This window comes from Rhinolophus sinicus, linkage group LG04 (assembly GCF_036562045.2).
Source record: "Rhinolophus sinicus isolate RSC01 linkage group LG04, ASM3656204v1, whole genome shotgun sequence".
Taxonomy (NCBI): domain Eukaryota; kingdom Metazoa; phylum Chordata; class Mammalia; order Chiroptera; family Rhinolophidae; genus Rhinolophus; species Rhinolophus sinicus.
Window position 1 is genome coordinate 142941233 of NC_133754.1, and position 22709 is coordinate 142963941.

At 38.9% G+C, this 22709-nt stretch overlaps 1 protein-coding gene across 18 annotated transcripts in view; it reads right to left on the reverse strand.

Annotated features, from left to right (window-relative positions):
• The window catches only part of TRPM3 (transient receptor potential cation channel subfamily M member 3), an 820394-nt gene that overhangs the window by 151619 nt on the left and 646066 nt on the right, over positions 1 to 22709 (reverse strand). For all 18 annotated transcript variants that reach the window (XM_074330560.1, XM_074330553.1, XM_074330550.1 and 15 more), the window contains one exon: positions 17693 to 17816. In XM_074330560.1, coding sequence (XP_074186661.1) covers positions 17693 to 17816 — 124 coding nt within the window. The remainder of the gene's footprint in view (positions 1 to 17692; positions 17817 to 22709) is intronic.

Here is a 22709-nt window from a genome sequence, read left to right on the forward strand (position 1 = left end):
AGAGGCATGGAAACATTCAAGAAACATTCAAATATTGAGTCTCTCTCATACAAATCTTGCATTTCTTTTGGTTACGTTTTCAATCTCCCCTTCTCTTTCCCTCTCATTCTTCCTCACACTTCCATCTTTCCTTCCAAAAATATTACCTAGGAGTTTTTAAATTGCCAGGCACTATACAAGGACCTAGAAATATATATATGTATGTGTGTGCGCACGCACGTGTGTATATTTGTATTTTTATATATTTATACATATATATATTTAAAGGCTCCTAGTTTTTATATATATATCATACCATATGTATTTATACACACATATTAACTAGGAGCCTTTATATATTTTTATATGTATAAACATACAAATATACATATATATTATATTATATATATATATATATATATATATATATATATATATAATTTATATTAACTAAGAGCCTTTATATTCACCAGAATCTTTCAGTTAAAATTTTAACTGGGTGCCTTTAAAGTGGCAGTGCAGTCCTTACACAATAACCCATTTTAAGACTCCTAGTTAATAAGTATATTATATATATGTATATAATATATATGTATACACAAAGGAATATATCCATATTATCTATATCTGAATTATATATATTTATGTACTGTGCCTACCTTTAGAATCACTTGCCCTTTATGTCATGTTTTGGATGATTTGGTAGCTATAACATAATTAACTCTTTACTAAACTTTAATGATACTATGATTCTAAATATTTGTTTCTCTGGAATAAGAACTATAGCTAGGTGAAGCTCAGTTCAGAGCTTATAACCTTAAAAACTGCATCACAAGAGCAATTTTATTAGTTAAAAGAGCAAACACAGTTTTTAGATGAGAAAAATGTGCGTAAGAAAGACTTTTAAAAAAAAAATTAAAATAAGAGACAATAGAATATATTAGCAGCTAAATGAAGCTAAATTTAGCCATGGGGAGAAATTACAAAATTATGTACTACTTAGTGGTTCCTGAAATTCTGAATGAAAAGAAAATTAGTGGGTTTATACCAAGTACAATGGACAGTTCTAATTCCTTAAAAAGAAATCAGGTTTTATTTTTATTCACTCTTTAGAAAAGAAAAGCCTAGCTTTTATTAGGTAGCAGAGTCTGTTTGGTTTCACTATTAGTGGCTCTTTGTAATTATATTGTCAGTCTGAAAGAGCAGGTAAGACCAACTTCAAACATACTATAACTCCATGGTCCTAAGACATAAATGAGGCAGTCCCTAAAATTTGTGATGGAAGGAGAACTGACTCTGGGTGGTGAACACACCATGGGATTTATAGATGATATAATACAGAATTGTACACCTGAAATCTATGTAACTTTACTAACAATTGTCACCCCAATAAACTTTAATTTAAAAAAAAAAGAATTGGGCAGTGGAAGAAGATTTTTTTTTTTCAAAAGAAGAAATATCGTGTGAATGACAAATTCTTTAATTATTTAAGACAACGTCTTTTCAAGAATCTCATCATCTCTTAAAAAAGGCCACCTAAAGCATGACCACCATTCTATCAGGAACTACTGAGGAAGATAGGCTGTAGCCACCAGCATCCCTGATGTTTAAAGGAGGGGAAGGCTCAGGAATATTTTCCAGGTTTCTTGGTGCTTTGAGTCTGCCAGGCTAGTTCAATTTCTCCAAGAATTCCCAGATGTGACAGGCAGTCAACAGCTTTGCTGGGCATGACAAGTTTCATTTGAAGGAGTCCAGTTTGTAATTTCAAGTAGGCTGACTGCAATTATAGGCCCAATCAAGCCGAGCCCTCAATTGCCTTCAAGCACTACTTCACTGAACACACTCAGCAATCATAGAACCACCCAGGCCAATGTGACAAAGGGTGGGAAAGAACTTGAAAGTCCCTTAAAGGAAAAGTACATTTTAGCAGCTTTCGGAATCAAGTGTCCTAATCACCCCTTTTTATAGTGAACGATCTTATATTTGTTATATGGGCAGGAAAGGAGGCATTTCTGGAACTAGGGTGAAATCTAGGGACAAGACTTCCTCCTTATCACTGATGACTTACTTATGCTGACCTGTGAAAGAATACTAGACGCTCTGCTCTCTAATTCAAAGTTTTCTTGGGCTTTACATACAGTTTTTAAAATGGCTATGCTTTACAATTTTATAAATGCTTCACTAAAGCATCGAACAGAAGAAGTTAAACAATGTCATTCTATATTTCACACTGACACACACCAAATATGCACATTAAACACATACACTGACTATCCAACTAGAATTTTCCAGGATCATCCCTATTTCAAATAGTCTCTTCAGTTGTCAGTTAACATCCAAGACCATCTCGTCTAAATTTTAGTTTTGAAAATATGGTCTCTGGACCTATATGAGCCACTGTTTTGACTCTAAGAGTGAGCTTCTGATTTTAGTTCAACAAGTATTCTTCTGAACACGTTCTCCAGATGTAAGGTTGGTGTTCTAATTCAGTATCTAGTGAAATGAGAGGACTTTTATTATGTGGGTTATGGCATATTATTTTTTCCTGGCTTTCCATACCAAGTATAATGGACTGATTACAACACTTTTGAATGAAATACTTGATGCATAGAAGCTTTTAGAAAAATGGGTTTTTATAATTTTCAATATAATCATATTTATTATTATATAAAATAATATAATTTTATTATAACATACAATATATTGTCCCATAAATTAATGTTATAGATAATATAATAATGCCTAACCATATAGTATACACACTAGACCACTTACCTGGCTCTGTGGACATCAACAAGCCATCTGTTTGTTTTACAGACAAGCAGAGCAACAATATCTCCCTCATGAGTTGTTATGAGAAGAGTGAATTAATATGTGTAAAACACTCAGATCTGGGCATGTTCATAGAGAAAAGATCTGGGCATGTTCATAGAGAAACTGAATTAGCTTGACAGAGATAAGCTCAAAAAACCAAGCCACCTGGAAAATACAGGAGTTCAAGAAATGTTGTTGCTATTACTATTATTATTTAAAGTCCTGGTTTCCTCAGCTCTCAACTGCACAGGTGGATTTCATCTCAATGACCCCCACCATTTCTTTCTCTTGGGGACCCCTGATGCTCTGTCATTTAACTTTCTATGAAGTGATGAGTGGGTCAGGTTAACATTGAACACAAATGAAAATTTACCCTGAAGTATTAAGAACCCATGGAAGCAAATAGAAGCAGACGAATAGCTGTTTTGTCTTGCTCCATGTAAAACTTCTTTGAGTTTGCTTCCCCCCCCCCCCCATAATGCCAGAATGATTAAATGATAATAAGCAGGTAATTTCCCCTAGGGGCTTAAAAACTTGGCCTAGTTTTGAATGCTTTGGGATCCAGAAGGTGAGAGACCCAGTTCAACCTTAACAGCGAGCAGAACAGTTTGTCAATTGGTTGTTTAGCTCCCTGGAGGCTCATACGGACACAGTAATTTTATGTTATAAATCTGGGAGAATGTTTGGACAGGCTGAGAGCCAGTTGTTTCAGCAACTGCTACTGCAAATCTTTCACTCCCCAAATAGTTGCTGTCTTTCTCAAATATCTTCCTACTCAGAATATAGGCTAGTCATGGGGGCAGTAAATAGCTTAAAATTAGGCTTTTAGCTAGTCAGTATGTCCTATCCTGAAACAGACATGTTTTTCTTTACATATCCCAGTGTTTTGGCTCCACCAAAACCCAGAGTTATATTTCTTGCTCCCAAATGCATATAAAAAGTATTAAAAAAAATACTGATGAGAGACGAAACAGTCAAGAAGATACGTTTTTTTCCAGGGAACAACAGTCCAAAAAAGAAAAAAAAAATTACTCATCAGCAGTTCAATTTCAACGACGTTTTACAAAATGGACTACTTCTTATCAGACATCATAGATTTATTGGGAACACCACCTCCAAAACAATTCAAAAGGGAAAGAAAGACAAAAGGAGAAATAGAGATTGCATGGGGAAAAGAATGAAAGGGGATTCTTCGGTGGTTCCAATTGATTTCTACCATTGTCCCTGACATAGCTTTTGTTGCATGTGAAGAGTATGCTGTACAGTGACCCAAGACCTCTTGAATAATAGATCACGTTTTTGTTAGTCAACAGCTGGTATGTAAGTAACCTTGCTCGTTGCATTATACCCATGAAACAGGAGATTTATAATGGGACTTTTACCGGGGGTCAGCATTTTAGCCACATTCATGGAGAATGCAAATTCAAAGAAGGAAGGACTGGCGGGAGTACATAAGTGAAAGGCTGCATTCAACACAGATACCAACTACAATCTGGGTCTTCATTTTTCTTTTGTCATGAAATTTCTTCTTATCTTATGGTCCCTTCACATGAACTGTGTATTCAGGGGACAAAGGTTCCCTAGTAGGCTTTGACTACCTCAAATTTCACGATGCCTGTGAATCCATGACACTCAGCAACTCAACAAATTGCCCAAAAACATGTTGGGACATTGAATGAATTCACAGTAATTGTATTATATAAACTTCAAGAGTGAAAAGAGTCAAATAGTAAGGGTCATCTCTTCATTATAATATTTAAAAATTATCCTCTGTTCAAATACTAGAATATTAGGCAGTCCTCATTAGATGCCTGTGAACAGCATTCTCGTGCAATTTTAATGGTCAGGAAGGGCTTTGTTAGGCAGATATGAGTTTGGCATGCTTCTAAATCCTAAGTTTTTCCAACTGTTTTCAATAAGGCCATAAAATTGATAATTGGATGATCTCAAAATACTTGCCAACGCACTCCCTTATAGAACACTGTTTTGAGAACTGTGGTATAAATAGGGCAGAAGCTGTTAGCAGCACGACTTAGGTGTTCTTATAATCAGACACCTACTCTTTTCTAAAGGCATGGCGGCTGCGAGGGCTTAGGGGCTCTATCCGTATCTTTTCCTGACCTTAAAACTCAACCTTCACAATTTCAGTGGGGGAATCCCACTATGAAATAATGAATGACATTATCCTAAAAAATGTATGTTTATAAATAGCATAAAAAATGCAAGTGTTTTAATGCTAAATGAAAAATTTCACTGTATAAACACATATATGGTTATGACTATTTAAAATAAAAAAATCTAAAATCTTACATAGAGAAAAAAATACGTTAGAAGGAAACTCAACAAATGTCTTTGGTACTTATGGGGCTGTGAGTGATATTTTTCCTCCTTTTATTTTTTGGTGCTCTCTAAATTTTCTATAATAAACATTTTTCATCAGCATATATCACTTTCACATGGGAAAATGAACTGGATCAAAGTTACATTAAAAGTCAAATTCAAGATGATTGTTCACTAAGAGATGTGAAATTAATTTGTAAAAAATGTAAAAAATAATTTGAAATATGAAAGAAAACTCTTTTTGTGTAAATGAATCATAGAATGCAAGAAAAACACTGCCAGATGGGACCTAGAGATCATCACGATTGTGTATTCTACCTAATCAGGTCATTTGACGGTGAGATTTTTGGGTTGGAGAGTTACAAGCCTGTCCTTCTCACATTAAAAGAGAGAAGAGGAAAGAACACAAGATTTTTATTTAAACAAATCTGCATTCAAATATTAATATTGATCCATAACTTTGTTTCCCGTGGGCACATTTCTTAAAATTACTAACCTCTCTAAACTTTAGAGAGGAAAGTTGACACTAATACCTACTTCTTAAGGTGGTTTTCAGATTTAAGAGAGGGGAATAGATAGGTAGATAGATAGATAAACAGATAGATAGATAGACAGACAGATAGATAGATAGACAGACAGATAGATAGATATATGATAGATATAGATAGATAGATTTGTATAGTACCTAAATGTGCCCAATAAATGTCAGGTTTTTATCATTATCATTATTTGAGCCTCTGATTCCTCAGTGGCTCCCAGGCCAGAAGTATTTTGATGCCATTTCTCTTGGGTTTAGAAGACAATGAAGATAGCTACTGACATTTCTGTGTTTCCACATATAGGATAGGATAAATATTTAAAGTCATGGCATATATATATATGTTTATGGACAAGAGTTATTGTGATGTCATCTCTTGATCTCTGGTCTCCTCCACCTTCTTCCCCAGTTTTTATTTTCCTTATTGCAAAATTTCTCAAAAGCATTTTTATTCTTAGCATCTCCACTCTTTTGAGTCTCATTCTCTCTTGAATGCACTCCATTCAGGATTTTCTCCCACCATTGAAACTGCAATTCTCAGGGTCACCAATGAACTCCGTCTTGATAAATCTGGCAGCAAATTTTTAATCCTTGTTTTCCTTGATTTCTTAGCACAACATCATTCCATCCTCCCTTCAATACTTGTTTTATTATTTCTTTACTATCTCTTCCCCACTGAAATGTAGGTTGAATGAGGGCAGGAACGGCTATGTCCCCAACCTCCAGAATAAAGCTTGGCATGTAGCAGGCATTCGATAAATGTTTGTGGAATGAATGACTGCAAAAGTAGTTTGGTGAACACAAGACTATTCTACGTAACAGAAATTTACCTTGCTCTGTGTGACTTAGAAGTGAACCTCATGTGTAATGTGAATATACATGCTAAGCCAGGGTCCGTGCAATGGATGCCACTAGCAGCTCCTAGACGTCTTTTCAACGCTTATAATTTGTTGGCATGTGTGATGATTTGGCTTTCAAAAGAGATGTATTTCCTACTTGGATTTTTCTGCCGTGAGCTTTGGTTGCATATGCCCATGTTTATTTGTGATGATGTGTGCTGTGCTTGGCATCTGCTCTGCTTCCCGCCCTCTCTGTGCCGGTGCCCACAGGGTGTCTGGGAGTTTGTTGGCATGTTATAAGGAGGTTTAGAAAATTCTCCTCTCTGAGCCCTCTGGCTTATCCTATTGGGGCTGAGAAAGCTACCAAGTATTGCTAAGCTGGCAGAACGACAAAATCAACCCACACAAGGAAATCAAACAGCTGCCGTAGGGATGGAGAGCTTCCGAGGGCCAATGAAAGAGGAAGACAAAGCGATTAGAGCTCATGGATGGCAGATGGTTGAGGTCGGGTTAGAAATCGGGTTGTCGAGAAACATTTTGTCTTAGGCAGAGTTGGAACATGGGCCTTTAAAGCCACAGAGAGGCCACTGAAAAGTCCTGGCAATCTCAAGCTCTATCTGTGTCAGGATTGGGGTCTTCTCTTCATCACCCTACCCCCCTTTTTTGTCCATAATGGGATTTGCAAGTTGGTGCTTGTGAGCCCTGAGTTTTGGGGATGCTGATAGGTGTGTTGTCTGGTCACTGCACCCTTTCTCCAGAGCACTCAGCCATTCCAGGGGCATCTCTCTGAAAGAGCAAGGGGCTGAGTATGGTGCAATCCCAAGAAAATGCTACCTTGTAAAAGACTTCCTCTTTGGTTACCATTCTGTTCTCTACAATTTTGGAAACAAAAGGATGGCATTTTTTCTTTTTCTTTTTGAAGTGCAACAGTTTGCCCGTACAGTATGTTTGAATAATTAGCATTTCATTGTTTCTTAGCGTTGTTAGATGAGAGGATGGTGGGTTTTTGTAAGTGCTCTGCTATTCCTCATGAAAACCTAGTTTGTCTCATTTGCTCCACAACAAAAGTCTTCCAGCCTATTTCCTGGGAAGCCTGGTGAGAGGACTCACACTCCCGTCTTTGCGTTCATGCAGCATCTGCTGGAACCTGCTGGTGGAATTTCTGTTTTTCCCCTGCCCCGGTCCTTTGGAGGACAACATGCTGCCAGAAAAACTCAAGCTCCATTTCTTGGGTCCCAAGTCAGACGGTCCCCACCTTGAGGGCTGAGAGCTGTAAACCTCCTCTCTCCTGGGTAGGACCTGCTCTTTCTCACACCTGGAACCAGGTTGGAGGGAAGAACAAAGGAACTGAAGATTATATGTTCCTGCCTTTTGAAACTAGTTTTTGAGTGGAGGATGACATGAGGTGGGAGTGGTAGGAGGAGGCCTGATCATACCACGTACTAGTCGAGTGACCTCGAACAAATATTTCCCTTGTCTTAACATATTTTTTTTGGTCTGTGCAGAGATGATATTATCTGTCTTTTAGTGTTGTGGGAAGATAAAAATTTAAAAAGCTACTGGCAAGCTAGGTATTAATTTACTCTTCTTTACTCCTCTTCCACTTCCCTCCTCTCTTCCCTCCGTGCCCCTCCCCCAGCCACTACTCGGTGATACCGTCTCCTTCCTGTCTGCCTTTTGTCAGTAAATAGCTCATCATTGGCATGGGCAGAGAGCCCATGATGTGGTAGTGATGCCCCACAGTCATTCTCACCATTTGCTGAAAGTAATCGCCAAGTAGCTGGACAAGAACGTGATATAATATTTAAAATCAAGTTGGTGGGGGCCAATTTCACTTAATTATGCTCTTTCTCTGCTCCAGCCCCCTCTAGGCCTGCTTTCAATGTATAATGATGCTTCATTTGGTGGTATCTTTAGAAAATGAGGCGTTTCATATCAATGAAATGTTAATTTGTTTTCCAGAAAACTTAAGCCCATCTTTTTGTGGCAAATTATGCCAGATCCTCTCTCAGGACAAAGGCACAGAAGGAAACAGAATGTGTAAGTGGTAATGGTGCAGAAGCTAGAAGTTCCTTATATTAGGAAGCCCCACCTAGACAGCGTTTGACATCTTTCACACTCTGGAGTGCAATTACATCAGAATCTCTAGGGGTGGGATGCAGGCATCAGTAGTTCTTAAGGCTACCCAGGTAGTTCTAATGTGCAGCCAAGGTTGAGAACCACTGCTGTGTGGTTCCTTACACCCCAAACCGCTATGCTTTTATGGGTCACGTGTTGATGTTTCTATGGATTAAAAAGGAGGAGGAGGAGGAGGAGGAAGAGGAGGAGGAGGAGGAGGAGGAGGAGGAGGAGGAGACTACAATCACATGGTCACCACAGGCCAATACTACGGCCCACAAAGATAGGGGTGAATAAACTGTTAGTCATATTGTTATAGAAATGAAGATGATAGTCCAGCCCCAGAGCGATGCCTGAGCACTGGCTTCCAAAATTGATAGCCACGCTCTGATAACAAACAGTGGAATTGGGCAGTAGAATAAAGAAAATATGACAGTAAAGGCCAGATGAGAGAGAAAAAGAAGGAAAATAATATTTCAAATAAAGGAGATTAGCAGGTAAAACTTTGAAATTTCCTTTGAGGGAGAAGATGGCCATGTAAAGCAGATAAAACCCAAAGATCAACAATAGAGATAATAGTAGCAGTGATAAACTTTTATGCAGTGCATGTTTATCTTTCCTGATTAGGATAATTCTGTCAGGTCAAGGTTTGGGTTTGGTGAATGCAGACAATAAACTGGGAGAATGATAGATTGGGTAACATGTAACCAACAGTAGGGTAATGGCCCTGGCTGAAACCTTGGAATTTGATGAATGTATTCATTTACTGAGCCTCACATCTAATAAGCAGAAGCATCAATACTAATAGAGAAGGAAGTGTGGGTGAATGGCTTTAAATGATAGGAGGTATTTTATACACATTGATTAGCATGGAAGAGAAAGCAGAAAATACCTGGTTTTCAGACATCTGGTTTACAAATAACTTATGTCCATTAATAGCCCTTTTAGTTCCTTCCCATTTATTTCCCTCTCAACCCTCCAACCCCCTCTTCCTCTTGCAAACACTATGGGTCAAAAACACAACAAAACTTACAGCTTTGAGTAAATTTAGTGGAATCAGAAATAGAGGAAGGGAATAAGCTGGGAAACATCTGTCTGTTTTGGAGCAGTGATTTTCAAACTTTAGTCCTACAACCTTTCGTCAAAGGAGTGCCACTGGGAAAAGGTTACAGAACTAAGATAAATTTGAAACAGAGAAAGCGTGGTACAGTGTCTGTTATGCTCAGCATTCTCTTTCTCCTTGCTTTTATCCATCATGAAGATGCTGCAGGAAGCAGAATTTGGAAATGATTTGAATCTGAGAGTTGACATAGAAGGAGATTTCTAAACAAGACTCAACAAAATCTGTGGGAGCCCACCCCGTCCTCACCCTTCCCATCTGTATTTCCTTCTTTACTTATTATAGTACCCTAAAGTTCCCTAATCAATAATTCCGTTGGCTCAATACGTGTGCTGTGTTGTATCAGACTCATATCCACGAATGTGAATTCTATACTTCAGATTCCCAGGCCAGCTCCTTTTCAGTGAGGACATGGGATTACTTGTAGGAGGTGAGAGATGGGTAACGCTGGAGGAAGAAGATGGAGAAAGTCCTATTAGGGTGTTAAAGAGAGTTTGGGGACTCCGGGAGCAACATTGCAGAGAGGGAAGGAGCAGATACTAAATGTTAATACATTAACAACTTTGTCTAGGGTTAATCCTGTTCCAAAGAAGAAGGTTAGAATCCTTTTTTTTTTTTTTTTTAATTTCCTACTACATTTCTTGGTTTCTTGTTCTTAGTCTCTTTAGAGCAAAGTAGAATTTTGCTAAATTATTTATATTGCTTTATGAGAAAATTGATTCTGGGATCGATCCTTGGATCCTGTTCATAAGCCGATGACTTCCTGAAATGGCATCACTGGCTATTTAGCATGCAAGAAAGTACCTGTACAAAAAGTGCTAATGAGAAACATGGAGTTTTTCACATTTAAAAATTGCTCAGAAGTTAAATGTGTGTCAAGATGTGGTATCTCCAAGGGACTAGAAGGAATGTAAGGCAATGCATATGGCTCCCATGATTCTAACTTGGTTGCTGCCATGGAGAGGTCTCCAGTACAGTGGTTCTTAACTCTTCGGAATTATTCATACCTTGGGGAATGTGAAAACTGAGTGTCTTTCTCCCGTAATATGCTTATACTTATAAAATCTTGCATATATTTTCGAGGGATTCACAGAATTCTTGTTGTTGTTAGACACTAGGCTAAGAATTCGTGCTCTATTGAATTCAGGGAAAACACTGGCCCATGTATTCCTATTTGGAATAGAAAACATCCTGTTTGGGACTAGATTGTAGGGTAGGGGCGGAGAATCCCTCTTGGTGCTTGTCAGACCTAGTGCATTTAGCATTTGAGAGAGGATTCAAGACCTGGCACAAAATACAGGGAAAAAAAATGTACAAGGCACGGTGTTTTCCTTAAGGAAAATTAAATTTGGTTAGACTAGAGTATAAGAGACAAGAATGGTAGTACTAGGAGTTGTGGCTGGAAAGGTAACTAGATCTGGTTTGTGGAGGACCTTGAATGCCAGGCTAAGGAAGTGAAACTTACTCTGAAAGCCAGTATATTCCAACCTCACTCATTCTTGTACAATCTTCATCTTTTTCCTATATCTATCTACCAACACTACATTAGGTCTTTTTCTTCAAATTGCTTCCCCTTTAAATTTTGTATTTATTTAGGCTTAATATCTGTGGTTTTGTATTATTGTAATTATTTCTAATATATATGCCAATAAAAATATATTTCTTAAAATAAAAATATTAGTTTGCATTTCATGTGAAATGATCTCATATGCAATCAGGATTCCTCACTTTGCGAAACACTAGTGGGGGCAATTAGTGTTCCTGATTGGGTGGGTGGTTGCATTATGAGAGCTGCTCTCTAAAAGGAGTCATTCAATGATTCAATGGAGATAATGGGGCCTGTGACTCCATGCAGAGATCAATGGCCTAGGCGGGCAGGATAAGATCCCCTGGACTCAAGAAGCAGAGTGGGAATACAGAGTGGGGGCAAGATGTACTATCTCTGAATTACTACTCCAGTCTGTAGGAATATCTTCCTAGAGTTGGCACTCAAACCAATTGTCATGTAAATTATATAGTAAGTAAGCTCTTAAAGTGAATAAAATAATACAAAATATGTTTATTTTGTGTATTATTTACGTTTTGTTTTTTTTGTATTATTTGTCTTTATTTTTCCCAATAAAAGAGAGTACTATCTTTTTTCTATTGGCTCTAGTCTACTGATATTTTTTTGATGAATATGGGTGAAAAAGATAAGGGACATTAACATTCTATGCATTTTTGTTGCTTATGAGAGAGAATTTGAGATCTAGATAGTGAGGTTGAAAATCAAATGGGCATTTTCTGTACATTTCTCTGGTCTTTCCCAATGTTTTTTTTTCATTTAATTTTTCTGGTTAGCGGAAAAATAGACATAATTCTTGTCCCATTGTTGTCCAGCTCAAAAGACACAAGGAGTACAACAGGACTTTGTCCATATAAGGCATTATTAGTATAACGTATACATCATAAAATGAAAGGTGGTATTATTAGCTGCCTTGACAAGGAATTATATAAATGATATTTCCTTCTAATCCCTTTTTTAATTTCAATGAATACTTGGTGAGAAGGACATAGGGTAAGTTGCTATCTAATTTGGGGCTTCTAGTTAGCCTGTTTAAAAAATTATACTGGAAAAGAATAATTTCAGTTTGCCCTTGATGTAGAAATATTAAGTGATCTGGTCTTCGTGCTTACATCGTCCTTGTAGGAATATAATGACTACCTCATAGGGGCAGAGGGCACACCAGAAATGCCATCCAACAATGTATTTTTTTCTCTCTCTAAGAATCTCAACATCTAATGAATATTCATTCTGATTATTCTAGGAAAAAGAGAGAAAATGGGCTTCTACCTTATGGTCATTTTTAACTCGGACATACCTAATATTCAAAATATGAAATTAGTGGAAATATGGTGCAAAGAGTCCAGGACTTGCAGAAAGATGCTCTTGGTTCAAGTCTTGGGGTTGCCACTAACTAGCTCCATGACCTTGGGCCACTTAAGTCTTAGAGTTTTGGTTTCCCTTTGAAAAACGGTGATCCTAATACTGACCTTAGCACAGCTGGCTGTAGTATCAAATAAAACGACACAAAAATGATCTTTGTTAAATATAAAGTGCTATCTAGCTATCATCATCATCATCATCATCATTACAATCAAAGTATTTATTGAGTGCTTATTACGTTTTTTGCTTATATTAAATTGTTTAATTCTTATAATTAACCACCTAATATAAATATTATTATTATCTCAACTTTCTGGAGGAGAAAATGAAGGGCTCTAGAGATGAAATAACTTGCCCATTGTTCAGTATTAACTGGCAGATCTGGGATTTGAAACCAGGTAAATTGACTCCAAGTCTGTGTCATCCTTCCTAGAACAGTGATATTCTAATTATCTCAAAGAGTTTCAGAATTCCCCCAAATTAAACCTGTAACCCACTGTGTGTTGAAAACTAATAGGGAAAATATAATGGAGCAATACTTCTTATGTACCCTCTTTCCACTATATCATTGAAAAAGTTTGGACTTTATAAATTATGTTGATATTCAAATAAACTTAAAAGGAGCTAGATATACTTCAGCGTTCATCTGAAAGATAAATTCTCTTTCTTCCCAAGCATTGTGTTGGAGACAACTGTTTTCTAAACTGGATACATGACTCTATGATTTTCATTTATTTTGCCTAAAACACCCTTTTTTAAGGCCAAAACCTATAAGATGTTTCTTTCCCTCATGACCATAGGAGGTCTACTGTGCTTATTTGGTGTTAAATAGGGAAGGCCCTGGCTTGCTTCTTTCCTATCACCTGGCAGGTCACTGAAGGAAAATTGTGTCTCATGGACAATTTTAGCTAGGACTGGGGGAAAAAACACAAGGGTTAGAGTAGACATCTGTGCTTATACTCTAATTATTACCTGAAGTTACTTATAGAATAACTGCAATGGTAGCTAAAGCTATTGAGTGCTTCCTAGGAGTCAAACATTCTTTACATACGCCAAAATGCTTAATTCTCCCAGCATCCCAGGGCAGTGGGGGAACTGTGATCTTCACGAATATCTCCTACGTGGTGCTGAGACCCTAGCCCACCAAGGAGCACTAAGGGTCCCTGTTCATGGTATTAAGAGTCTTGCAAACACCCATTTTTCTAAACAAGGCACATCTTGATAGGATGCCTATCGCTTTAGAAGTCCTGCTTGCCTGGTTTTTATGAACCTATGAAAGGATACGTAGAGAATTGTTCCTCAGTTCCCCAAATATGGTAAGAGAGTTGTGACATAATATCAACATACAACTTATATATGCCTTCATAAAAGAAATAAATAAATGTTCCTGCATTGGAAGGCAGCAGAGTTGGGTCTCCAAAGACTCACCTGTAAGGACCGACAACACCCTTCTGGTGCCTTCCCTAGTGATTAGGGGCGGGTCATCAGCTCAGAAGATTTAGAAATGTTGAGTGCTATATATATGCTATGCTACTAAGTACAATTATGCTACTAAGCACAATTAGGGGTGAGGAGTACAGGGGAAATAGAATAAGAAATTAGACACCGATTTTGCTCTTCAGAGCTTACATGGGAAGTTAAAGATGTATACGATAAGGTGTAAATGGTAAGTGCCATAAGAGATTTACAAAGAGACAGGTGAAGAGTATTCCTGGTATAGATGGTGTGGGTGGGTATGTGGGTGTGTGTGTGTGCACACATGGGCATGTATGTGCATGTGTCTGTCAATTGGTTGTGGCCGAAGACAGTGCTCTAAGCTTGAATGAACGCAGGAAAGTAGGAAGTTACAAAACAACTGCAAGGAGATTAGTTTGGTTAGTGTGAATGGTCCATTAAAAACAACAACAACAATGACCAATGGAATTTAAGTCTGGAACTCGTGGCTGTGGGGTAAGGTGCATGCAGGAGCTTGGAGGGTGACTAGGAGCTCCAAGAGGCAGCAGCAGAAGGCAGGAATTGGCATTGCCTTCCGGAACTGAAAGCCTCTACACACAGAGCCTTGTGGTTTTCACATGCACAATAAGCTTCAGAGTGTGCTTGTCACTTGGGGTTCTGTTTTCTTGGTCCTGATATCATTTATGACCAGTCCCCTCCTGAGGAAGAAGAGAGTAGAGGACACTCACTCCTGATCCCTTACATTTGCCCCCACACTAATAGGCTGCTGTGGATAGTTTTTACCTCTTTAATTTTTATTTTTCCTCAATGACAATGACGGAACTTAGCTCATAGGTTGGTTTCTAGGGGGATATATGTTCTCAGAAGGTGACAGGTTTTGAGATGTTGTTTTGACACAAGGTGGGAAATAAGTAGAGACGTGAATTTTTTCAAGAACAATATATATAGTGAGTAGAAAGTACTCGAACAAAAGGGCCACCAATGCATATTTTCCATGAGGCCACATGACCCAAACACCCGTGTTTCACAAGCTAAATATGCATCCATAATGCAGTTCTTTATTACATACGTGACTAGTTGCTGGGATGCGAAAGATGTCAGATTTGCTCCAGAACCAAATCCCTTAGCTGAACTTGGCAATGGTTAGACTAACCTCAGAATGTTATGTCCCACTTAGTTTGTAAAGGGAATCAAAAGGAATTTGAAGGTTATAAGAGTGAAGGGGAACTCCACTCTGCAATGTTTCCTTGTTTTGTGTGCTAAGCTGGACAGCATAGCGAACAGAAGCTAGCTGGGCTCTGCAGTAAGACAGTCCTGGAGTGGCTCTTCCTGCTGTGCACACATCCTTCACCTTCTCCCAGCCTCAGTTCCCTCCCTTGCTTCCCTCAGAAGGAGGAAAACAATGCCTAGCTCATGTATACCTCCTTCATACAACACCTAGTACTGTCCATGCATATAAATAGTCCCTCAAATAAGGAAATTATTATAATTGTATTTATGCTTTTAAAAATACTAATTTCTGCCCAGATGTGAAGATAAGGGCATTTTATTTCTTGTGAAGATCACATTGCCTTAGCTGACAGCTAGGGATACCTCACATATCTCACGATAAATATCTTATGTTAAAATGCAGTTGACCATTCAGCAGGGGCCATGATTAAAGACATGACAATTTTCAGGCAGAATCCCAGGGAACAGTCCTATGAAATACTCAGAGGAGGACTTTCAGCCTCATTTGGTTTTATGATTTCCAACTGGTTTCTAGAATTTAAATCTTAGCCGCCTTTCTAGAAAATTTGCAGGACTGCTGTAATACATAGTTCTGAGAAGGCTTCACAGTCAGCCTTGGCATTAGCATTGGAAAATCAGCAATTCATCAGGAGAAAATCCACACTGAGACAGGTGGAAGCTCAGGGTTTCACGAGCCTCCTTGGGGGCAGAGAAAGCACAGCACTGAACAGAAGGTGAACTGCTGTAAAGAACTGTATCCTACATGGAAGAGTGCTGGCGGCACTGTCCGGGTTGATAGAGGCTCTCCTGAGGCACCAGCAGCCATGACTGTGAGCCCTATCTGCACATTGGCTTCTCTACCTGGTGGTGACAGACTATTGAGGTCTATGGAAACTCAAGGTTTAGAGGTGTTGTCCCATTCTCCTCACCTCCGCTCCTTTCAACTCAAACTTGGACGCTGCCGAAAGGCTTCTCATAAAGGTCGTGTGGCTATTTTCCAGAGATGGCACTAGCTTACTTGAATCATGTTGTCTTTTTCTAAATGGCTGGCTTCTCAAACACACACACTGCCTCCCTCCCACCCTCAGGGCAGTCTCGGTGGGCCCCTGTGTGTGCCAGCCACTGTTGTAGGCATAGGGACACCATGAGAAATAAGGCGATTCCAGCCCAGGCCCAGAGGAGCTCGCAGTCTAGGGGGAGAACTGGTCTAAGGCAGCTAGCCCCAGCTCCTCTCTACCCTACCTATCGCCCTGTGGTTGAGCCTTCTAGGGTCTGGCCCTAGAGTCCCTCTGGAGAAGTCCTCCCTCCCGCAATGTTCCCAGAGATAATCGTTCCAAATGTCAACGCAGAATTGAGAGGCTCCAAAACCTGAGTGGAATCACCACTCAGGTTTAAATGGTTCCTTTGCCTCCCATGTCATCAGGTGAGCTCATATGACTTTTGAGAATCATCTCTGCCTACTGATGCCTCCTGAGAACGTATCTAAAGTGGGCGATTCACTACATTTGCTTCAATGAGACCATTTCTGAATAAAAATATTTTCCATAGAAGTTAAACATCACTGGTTTTGAGTCCTAGTTCCTCACTTACTAATCGAGTGATTTTAAATTTCCTCATCTGTAAGGTGAAAACAATAATCATACCTCTCTCATTGAGACAGTTGCAAACATTACAGGAGTTAATACATGTAAAGGTTTAGCCCCCTGCCTGTCACATGGCAAGTACTCATTGAATGTTAACTCATTTTTTATTTCTGTTCACCGTAACAGGAAGCCTCTGTGATTACACATTTATAAGACACTTTTCCCAGATGTAGGAAATGTTTTAGTAGCTATTGGAGGACACCTCAGAATCTACAGAAGTTTCCAGCATTCCTTGGGTAGGTTTCTCCATTTTCTACCCATATAGATTAGCATATTAGCCTGGACCCTGTGTCACTAAGATATGTGACAATAAGCACATCTGTGATTCACTACTCACAAGCAAAGTGAAACCCCGAACCTAAGAGAGGACCAACTGAAGCATTTTCCAGCAAGAAACCTATTTACTCTCTTGAATTCATTTGGGTAAGGCAATCAGAAGCATTGGGGTGAGAACATTAGTAGGAAATGACGCTAAAATCCTGTTGCATGTACTTCATTAAATCTGGGCAAGAAAAGCAGTGTCTTAGTTACTGAGGGGAGGAAACTACAGGAGCCACTGGGGCCTGAGAAACATTGTAAGCTTGGGAAGAAAGAAAAAAACAAAAACAGTGCATGACTCAAGAAAATGGTTAAACAGACAGAGGGAATGTGGAGAGGGCTCTGCCACTCCCGGGGACATTGTTTACATACCAGTTCCTTCTTCTTCATGCATTCCATGAGGATGATGAACAGATGCTGAGCTTGGGTTCGAGTGTATGTGAAAGTCTTCTGGATGGTCACCAACAGCTGGTCCCTCAAAGATTCATTGATAAGCCTGTAATTAAAAGCAATGTCCAAACAGGTCAACCCAGCTCCTATTCAGTTCTTGTTCCTGAGAAATGTTATAAAATACAAGAAAGTATTATGATGATTTACTTTAAACAGGGGCTACTTCTTCCTGTATTTTTCTCATGAAAGTTATTTTGAATTAGGAAAACAAACCAGTGCCTTTAAAAATAAATCCATTTTAACGTCTCAGAACCTAACAGAGTAAAGTAAGGAGATTGATTTAGTTCTTTTCTGTCTCTCTCTCTTTTTTTCTTTTATTAAAGAAATACCTTCAATTGAGCATTAGCGTCTTGGTAAAAATTTACTGTTATCTAAAGATTGAAATTTCAACTTCGTCTCTAATTGTGGAAAGAAAGGCTGTACCTCGGTAATGGATTTTTGAACTCAATGAGGATAAATAAGACTTATGTTTCCTCTAAAATCATTTCATGCAGGTGGTAGCTTATCTGGCCTGTGATTCAGGACATCATTATTTAGGTCAAATTTTTGCTGTGTTACAACCAACAAGAGACTGATGCTGACTCTTGGGTCAGACTCTTGTCATAGTCAATCAATGCTCTACTATCTCTCAAATAGGTACCAATCAAAACTAACTTTTAATTCCTTTCTAACTAGCCTGATGAGTACGGGTTATCTCTACTAACCATCAAATAGCAGGGAATAAAACTGCTTTCAAGAACCAGTGACAAAATTATCATAATTTGCCTAGTATTTTAAAGTTTACATTTTTTTCTTAATTGATGTACCAGCAATTGCTATATACAATAGTAAAATATAATTATTATCTCATTTGGTGCTTACAGGAATCCTACAGGCAAAAGATTTATACAATTTAAAAGGAAAGGACATTTTATCCAGGAAGAGCCAGATGCTTAAGGTCACTCAGCAAATAAGTGGCAGGGCCGGAACAAGAATCTCGTTTTTCTGAGTCTTTGCCTAGCGCTCTTTCCACCATGCGGCCTCTTATTACCAAGTGCACTATACTACGGCCTCTTTTCATCACTGTGGCTATTTGAGCAGGAAACTATGAACTTTCCTTTAACATGAAAGCACGACACATTTTGTTGCTTGAAAGAAAGCAAGATGGGAGGCTTGAAAATATCTTTATATCGGTGGTCCGCTTGCCTCAAGACAGTGTGAGGTTTCACTTGGGCCCACTAGGCTGGATATTATGGGGGCCCAACTTTGAGGAGGGTGCATTCCCCATCACAGAATTATACTAAGGAATGTCACTCAGCTCAGTGGTGGATTGGGTTACCCCTCTGCCCCTCAGGAAGATCTGTATCATGAACATATACATTTAGAAAAAAGAGGCTGGTCCAGGTAAGGTTGAAAAACGATAATAAGAGCCTCTGTGGAGGTCTGGAGAACTCTGTGGCCTTCGGTGTGGACCAGTCCCAAACCATTCATTCATTCATTCATCCATCCATTCATTCATTCATCCATTCACTCAACAAGTGCTTAGTGATGTCTATTAATGCCAGACACTGTGGTATATGCCAGGGCCACAGGGATAGATGACTGTATACACTGTCAGCCTGCAATGAGCCTTCACCCCCATGGAGTAGAAAGACATGAACAAGCAATTCAACTGTGATTGAGAGTGGTAGAGAGGGAGAGAAGCTAACTCTGATACAAAACTTATATACAGTTCAATATAAAATCTAGAGAATTCAGGGAAGTTTCCTTTGAGGAGGTGCTGTTTCATCTGAGACTTGAAGAATGAATGAACATTAGCATGGGCAGGGGGGTGGCGGGGCTGGATAAGAACTTTCTTGGTAGACAAAACAGCACGAACAGGCCTAGTTTGGAGGAAATAAAAGCAGGTCAGTATGGCCGGAGCAGAGAGAGCAAAAGAAAGAGTGGAAAAGATGGAGCTGCAGAAGGGGTGAGCAAGGGCAAGGCCATGGGAACATTTGAGATAGTGTTAGAGGTTTTGGGTTTTATCCCCCAGGCAATGAGAAGCCATTGAAGGATTTAAGTTGGAGGGTGATGTGATTACATTTGTGTTGCCAATGAATTGTCTTGAAGAGTCAGGACATAGGCGCTCATGCCTGGTCATGTGTCTACTTGACAGGGAACTCGTGGATGGGTCTAGTGAGTTCTGCTTTATCAGGTGTACTTAGATGCTGTCCATGATTAACAATACCAGAGAATCCTGATCAGCCACTTGATAAATCTAATCATTTGTCTGCAGGTGCTTAATTTTGATAACAACTCCTCATAATTTGTTTTCCATTGCTAACTATAATAAAATTCCAGTTCCCTGAGGTCATTAACTATGTGAGGACTCCATCTGTCACTTGCACCGTGTGTCACTTTGTAAAAATTGAGGAATGATGTGCACCTTAGCTGATTGGGGGCTTCAGTGGTTCGGAAAGAGGAAAGACGCTAAGAATCTTATACTCCTTAGCTCCAGTTTGCAGCTGATTGAAATTGTGGCTTTGGTTAAATCATTTAGCAATAAGAACCATGGAATTCTATTTCGAGAGGTAGAAGGATTCCCTAGGTTGGTCGTTTTCTAGAGTATGCTCCATCGGAGGGAGTTTTAGGTGGAACAAAGGTGATTTGGTCCTATCAAAGTAATTGCTAATCCTGGATTAGTTCTTTTTCCACCTGATTGCACCAAGAGGAAAATCTCATTTGTGATGCTTCTTTGCCGTCAACAGCTCCCTGACACTTGACAATCTCCCCTCTTTTGACAAAGAAATAACATATATTAGGCCCCATGCCTTTGACAGAACGAGTTTAATAATATTGTTTGGAAAAGATCCTGTGTAACATTTGACACGTTCATAGCACATCATGGTTTATGACACTCAGTGGGCCACGGCAATAATCTCATTTTTATCTTCATAACGATCTGTGAGTCAAGCAGGTTTTCCATTTTGCAGAAGAGGAGACTGGCTCAGAGAGGTTAAGTTATTTGTGCAAAGTCACACAGCTTAGCGATCTCAATGTTGAGTTGAATCTACTGAATTCAGCCTTCCCTCCATGGTGCTGTTTTTCTTGATTGTAATCTATAAATACGTCTTGCAGTTTCCTAATCATCTGCATTGGAGGTAGAAATTTAAGTCTATTTGTTGTAGGAAATTGACTTTACTTTTGGGATATAGATAACATCTGAAGGACATCAGACAAATTTGAAGAAGATAAGGGAAAACTGGTTAGTGAGGACTGTGGCAAAGTATATTTAGTACCTTGAAGATTATATTTGCTTCTCATTTTTCACAAGTATTTGCTGTACTGAACCAGTTGTTTTGTATTTGGCAAAAAAGCTTCTTCTGTCTTCTCCAGGACGCTTTCCTATTTTGTGGCCATGTTCGGATACTGGGAAGCCTACTTTCTTGAAATTATTGCTTTCCTACCTTTTCCCATTTTTTTTTCCTGCAAAACACTGGAATTATTTAAAAATCTTCACTGTGATAATTCATCACCAGCAAAAATAGAAATAAGTCCATTTTAGATTTCTTTCCATGGCTTTAGAACGGTGATTGAAAATTTCTTGACATCAAAACATGATCAGAGTATTAGGTCAAATTTTAGTTCTAGAATTGGGTCTTTGACAAAGTGGTGCCTATTTATGGAAACTGTTCATCTGTGGCTCCCTACACTAATGCTATTTTTGGTATAACTCAAATTAGAAGGCATTATGATTTAGGAAGTGTAGCCACTGAAGTGAGGAAAATCTTTATACGATGGCATTTGTGTCTCCATTTAAATACTGTAATTGTGATCAGATGAGTCATAGAGTTATTTGAAATAAGTCAATGTTCATCCAGGGCTCAGAGTAATCAACACAGCTTCCCACAGTTTGCTATTAGTATTCTGTTCAAATGCTAGGAATACCACCCACATGCACACAATTTTCTCAGAATGCATTTAATTACCTGCAATATTAGAGTTTTGTTCCGAGATTCAAAAGTCAGAAAATGCATTTAAAATTCAATGGGACTCGAAGAGCTAGTCTTGAGTTAATGACTTTCAAGGAATGAAGCCCTTCTAATGCCCTCCGTAGGCACTCTCTATTAATTTATTCAGACAGTTTGAGAAAATTTTACATCTATAAATAAGAGAGATTGTTAATAATACAATCTGGTATTTAGAAGACATCATTTCCCACCAAATCTCAAATGCATTAAAGAAAAATGATATTTTATAATTTGCTTGAAGCCAAAGCAAACTTCTAAATGTAACCTTAAGGGCACAGAAAAAGTACATGTCTTGCCTAAGGTCACAGAGAATGGTATTTTTCTTGTATTCTTCTTCTCCTTATTCTTCTTTAGTAAAAGTCACCACTTCCTCCCAAACGTCATGACTCAGTCATTAAGTAACAGCATGATTCTTCCCAGAGAGGCAGGGCAACACTGAATAAACGCTTCCTGGCCACCAGGGCCAGTCTATCTGGAGGGATGCAGTCACTTGCTGGCTGTGTGATCTTGTGCAAGCTGTCTTTCCATGTCATACTTTTCGTATAGGTAGAGTGAGAATCATAATAGTTATCTCTATACTTGTGAATAGTAAAAGAATTAATCTTTGTAAAAGGCTTAGATAAGTGCCTGACACATAGCAAATTGTATGTATTTGCTATCCCCCAAACCCTGTCCTACAAACCTATGCTCCTTAGGAAAGCGTCACTGAAGTATTCCTTCGTGTTAAGGAGCTGACCAGGGGCTGGCGCCTCTGCGTGCAATGCAGAGCTCTGTCCTGGGATCACCAGAGCTCTGCACACCTGGTGAGCCCAGTGGTGTAAGGCCACTCCCAATCCAGGCTGGAGAAATAACTTTCCCACTTTAGATAGGTTAGAGATCACCAGTTCTTTCTCACTTTTGGGAAATAGAGGTACTAAGCGTATTTAGGAGGCTTAATTAGAGTGGAA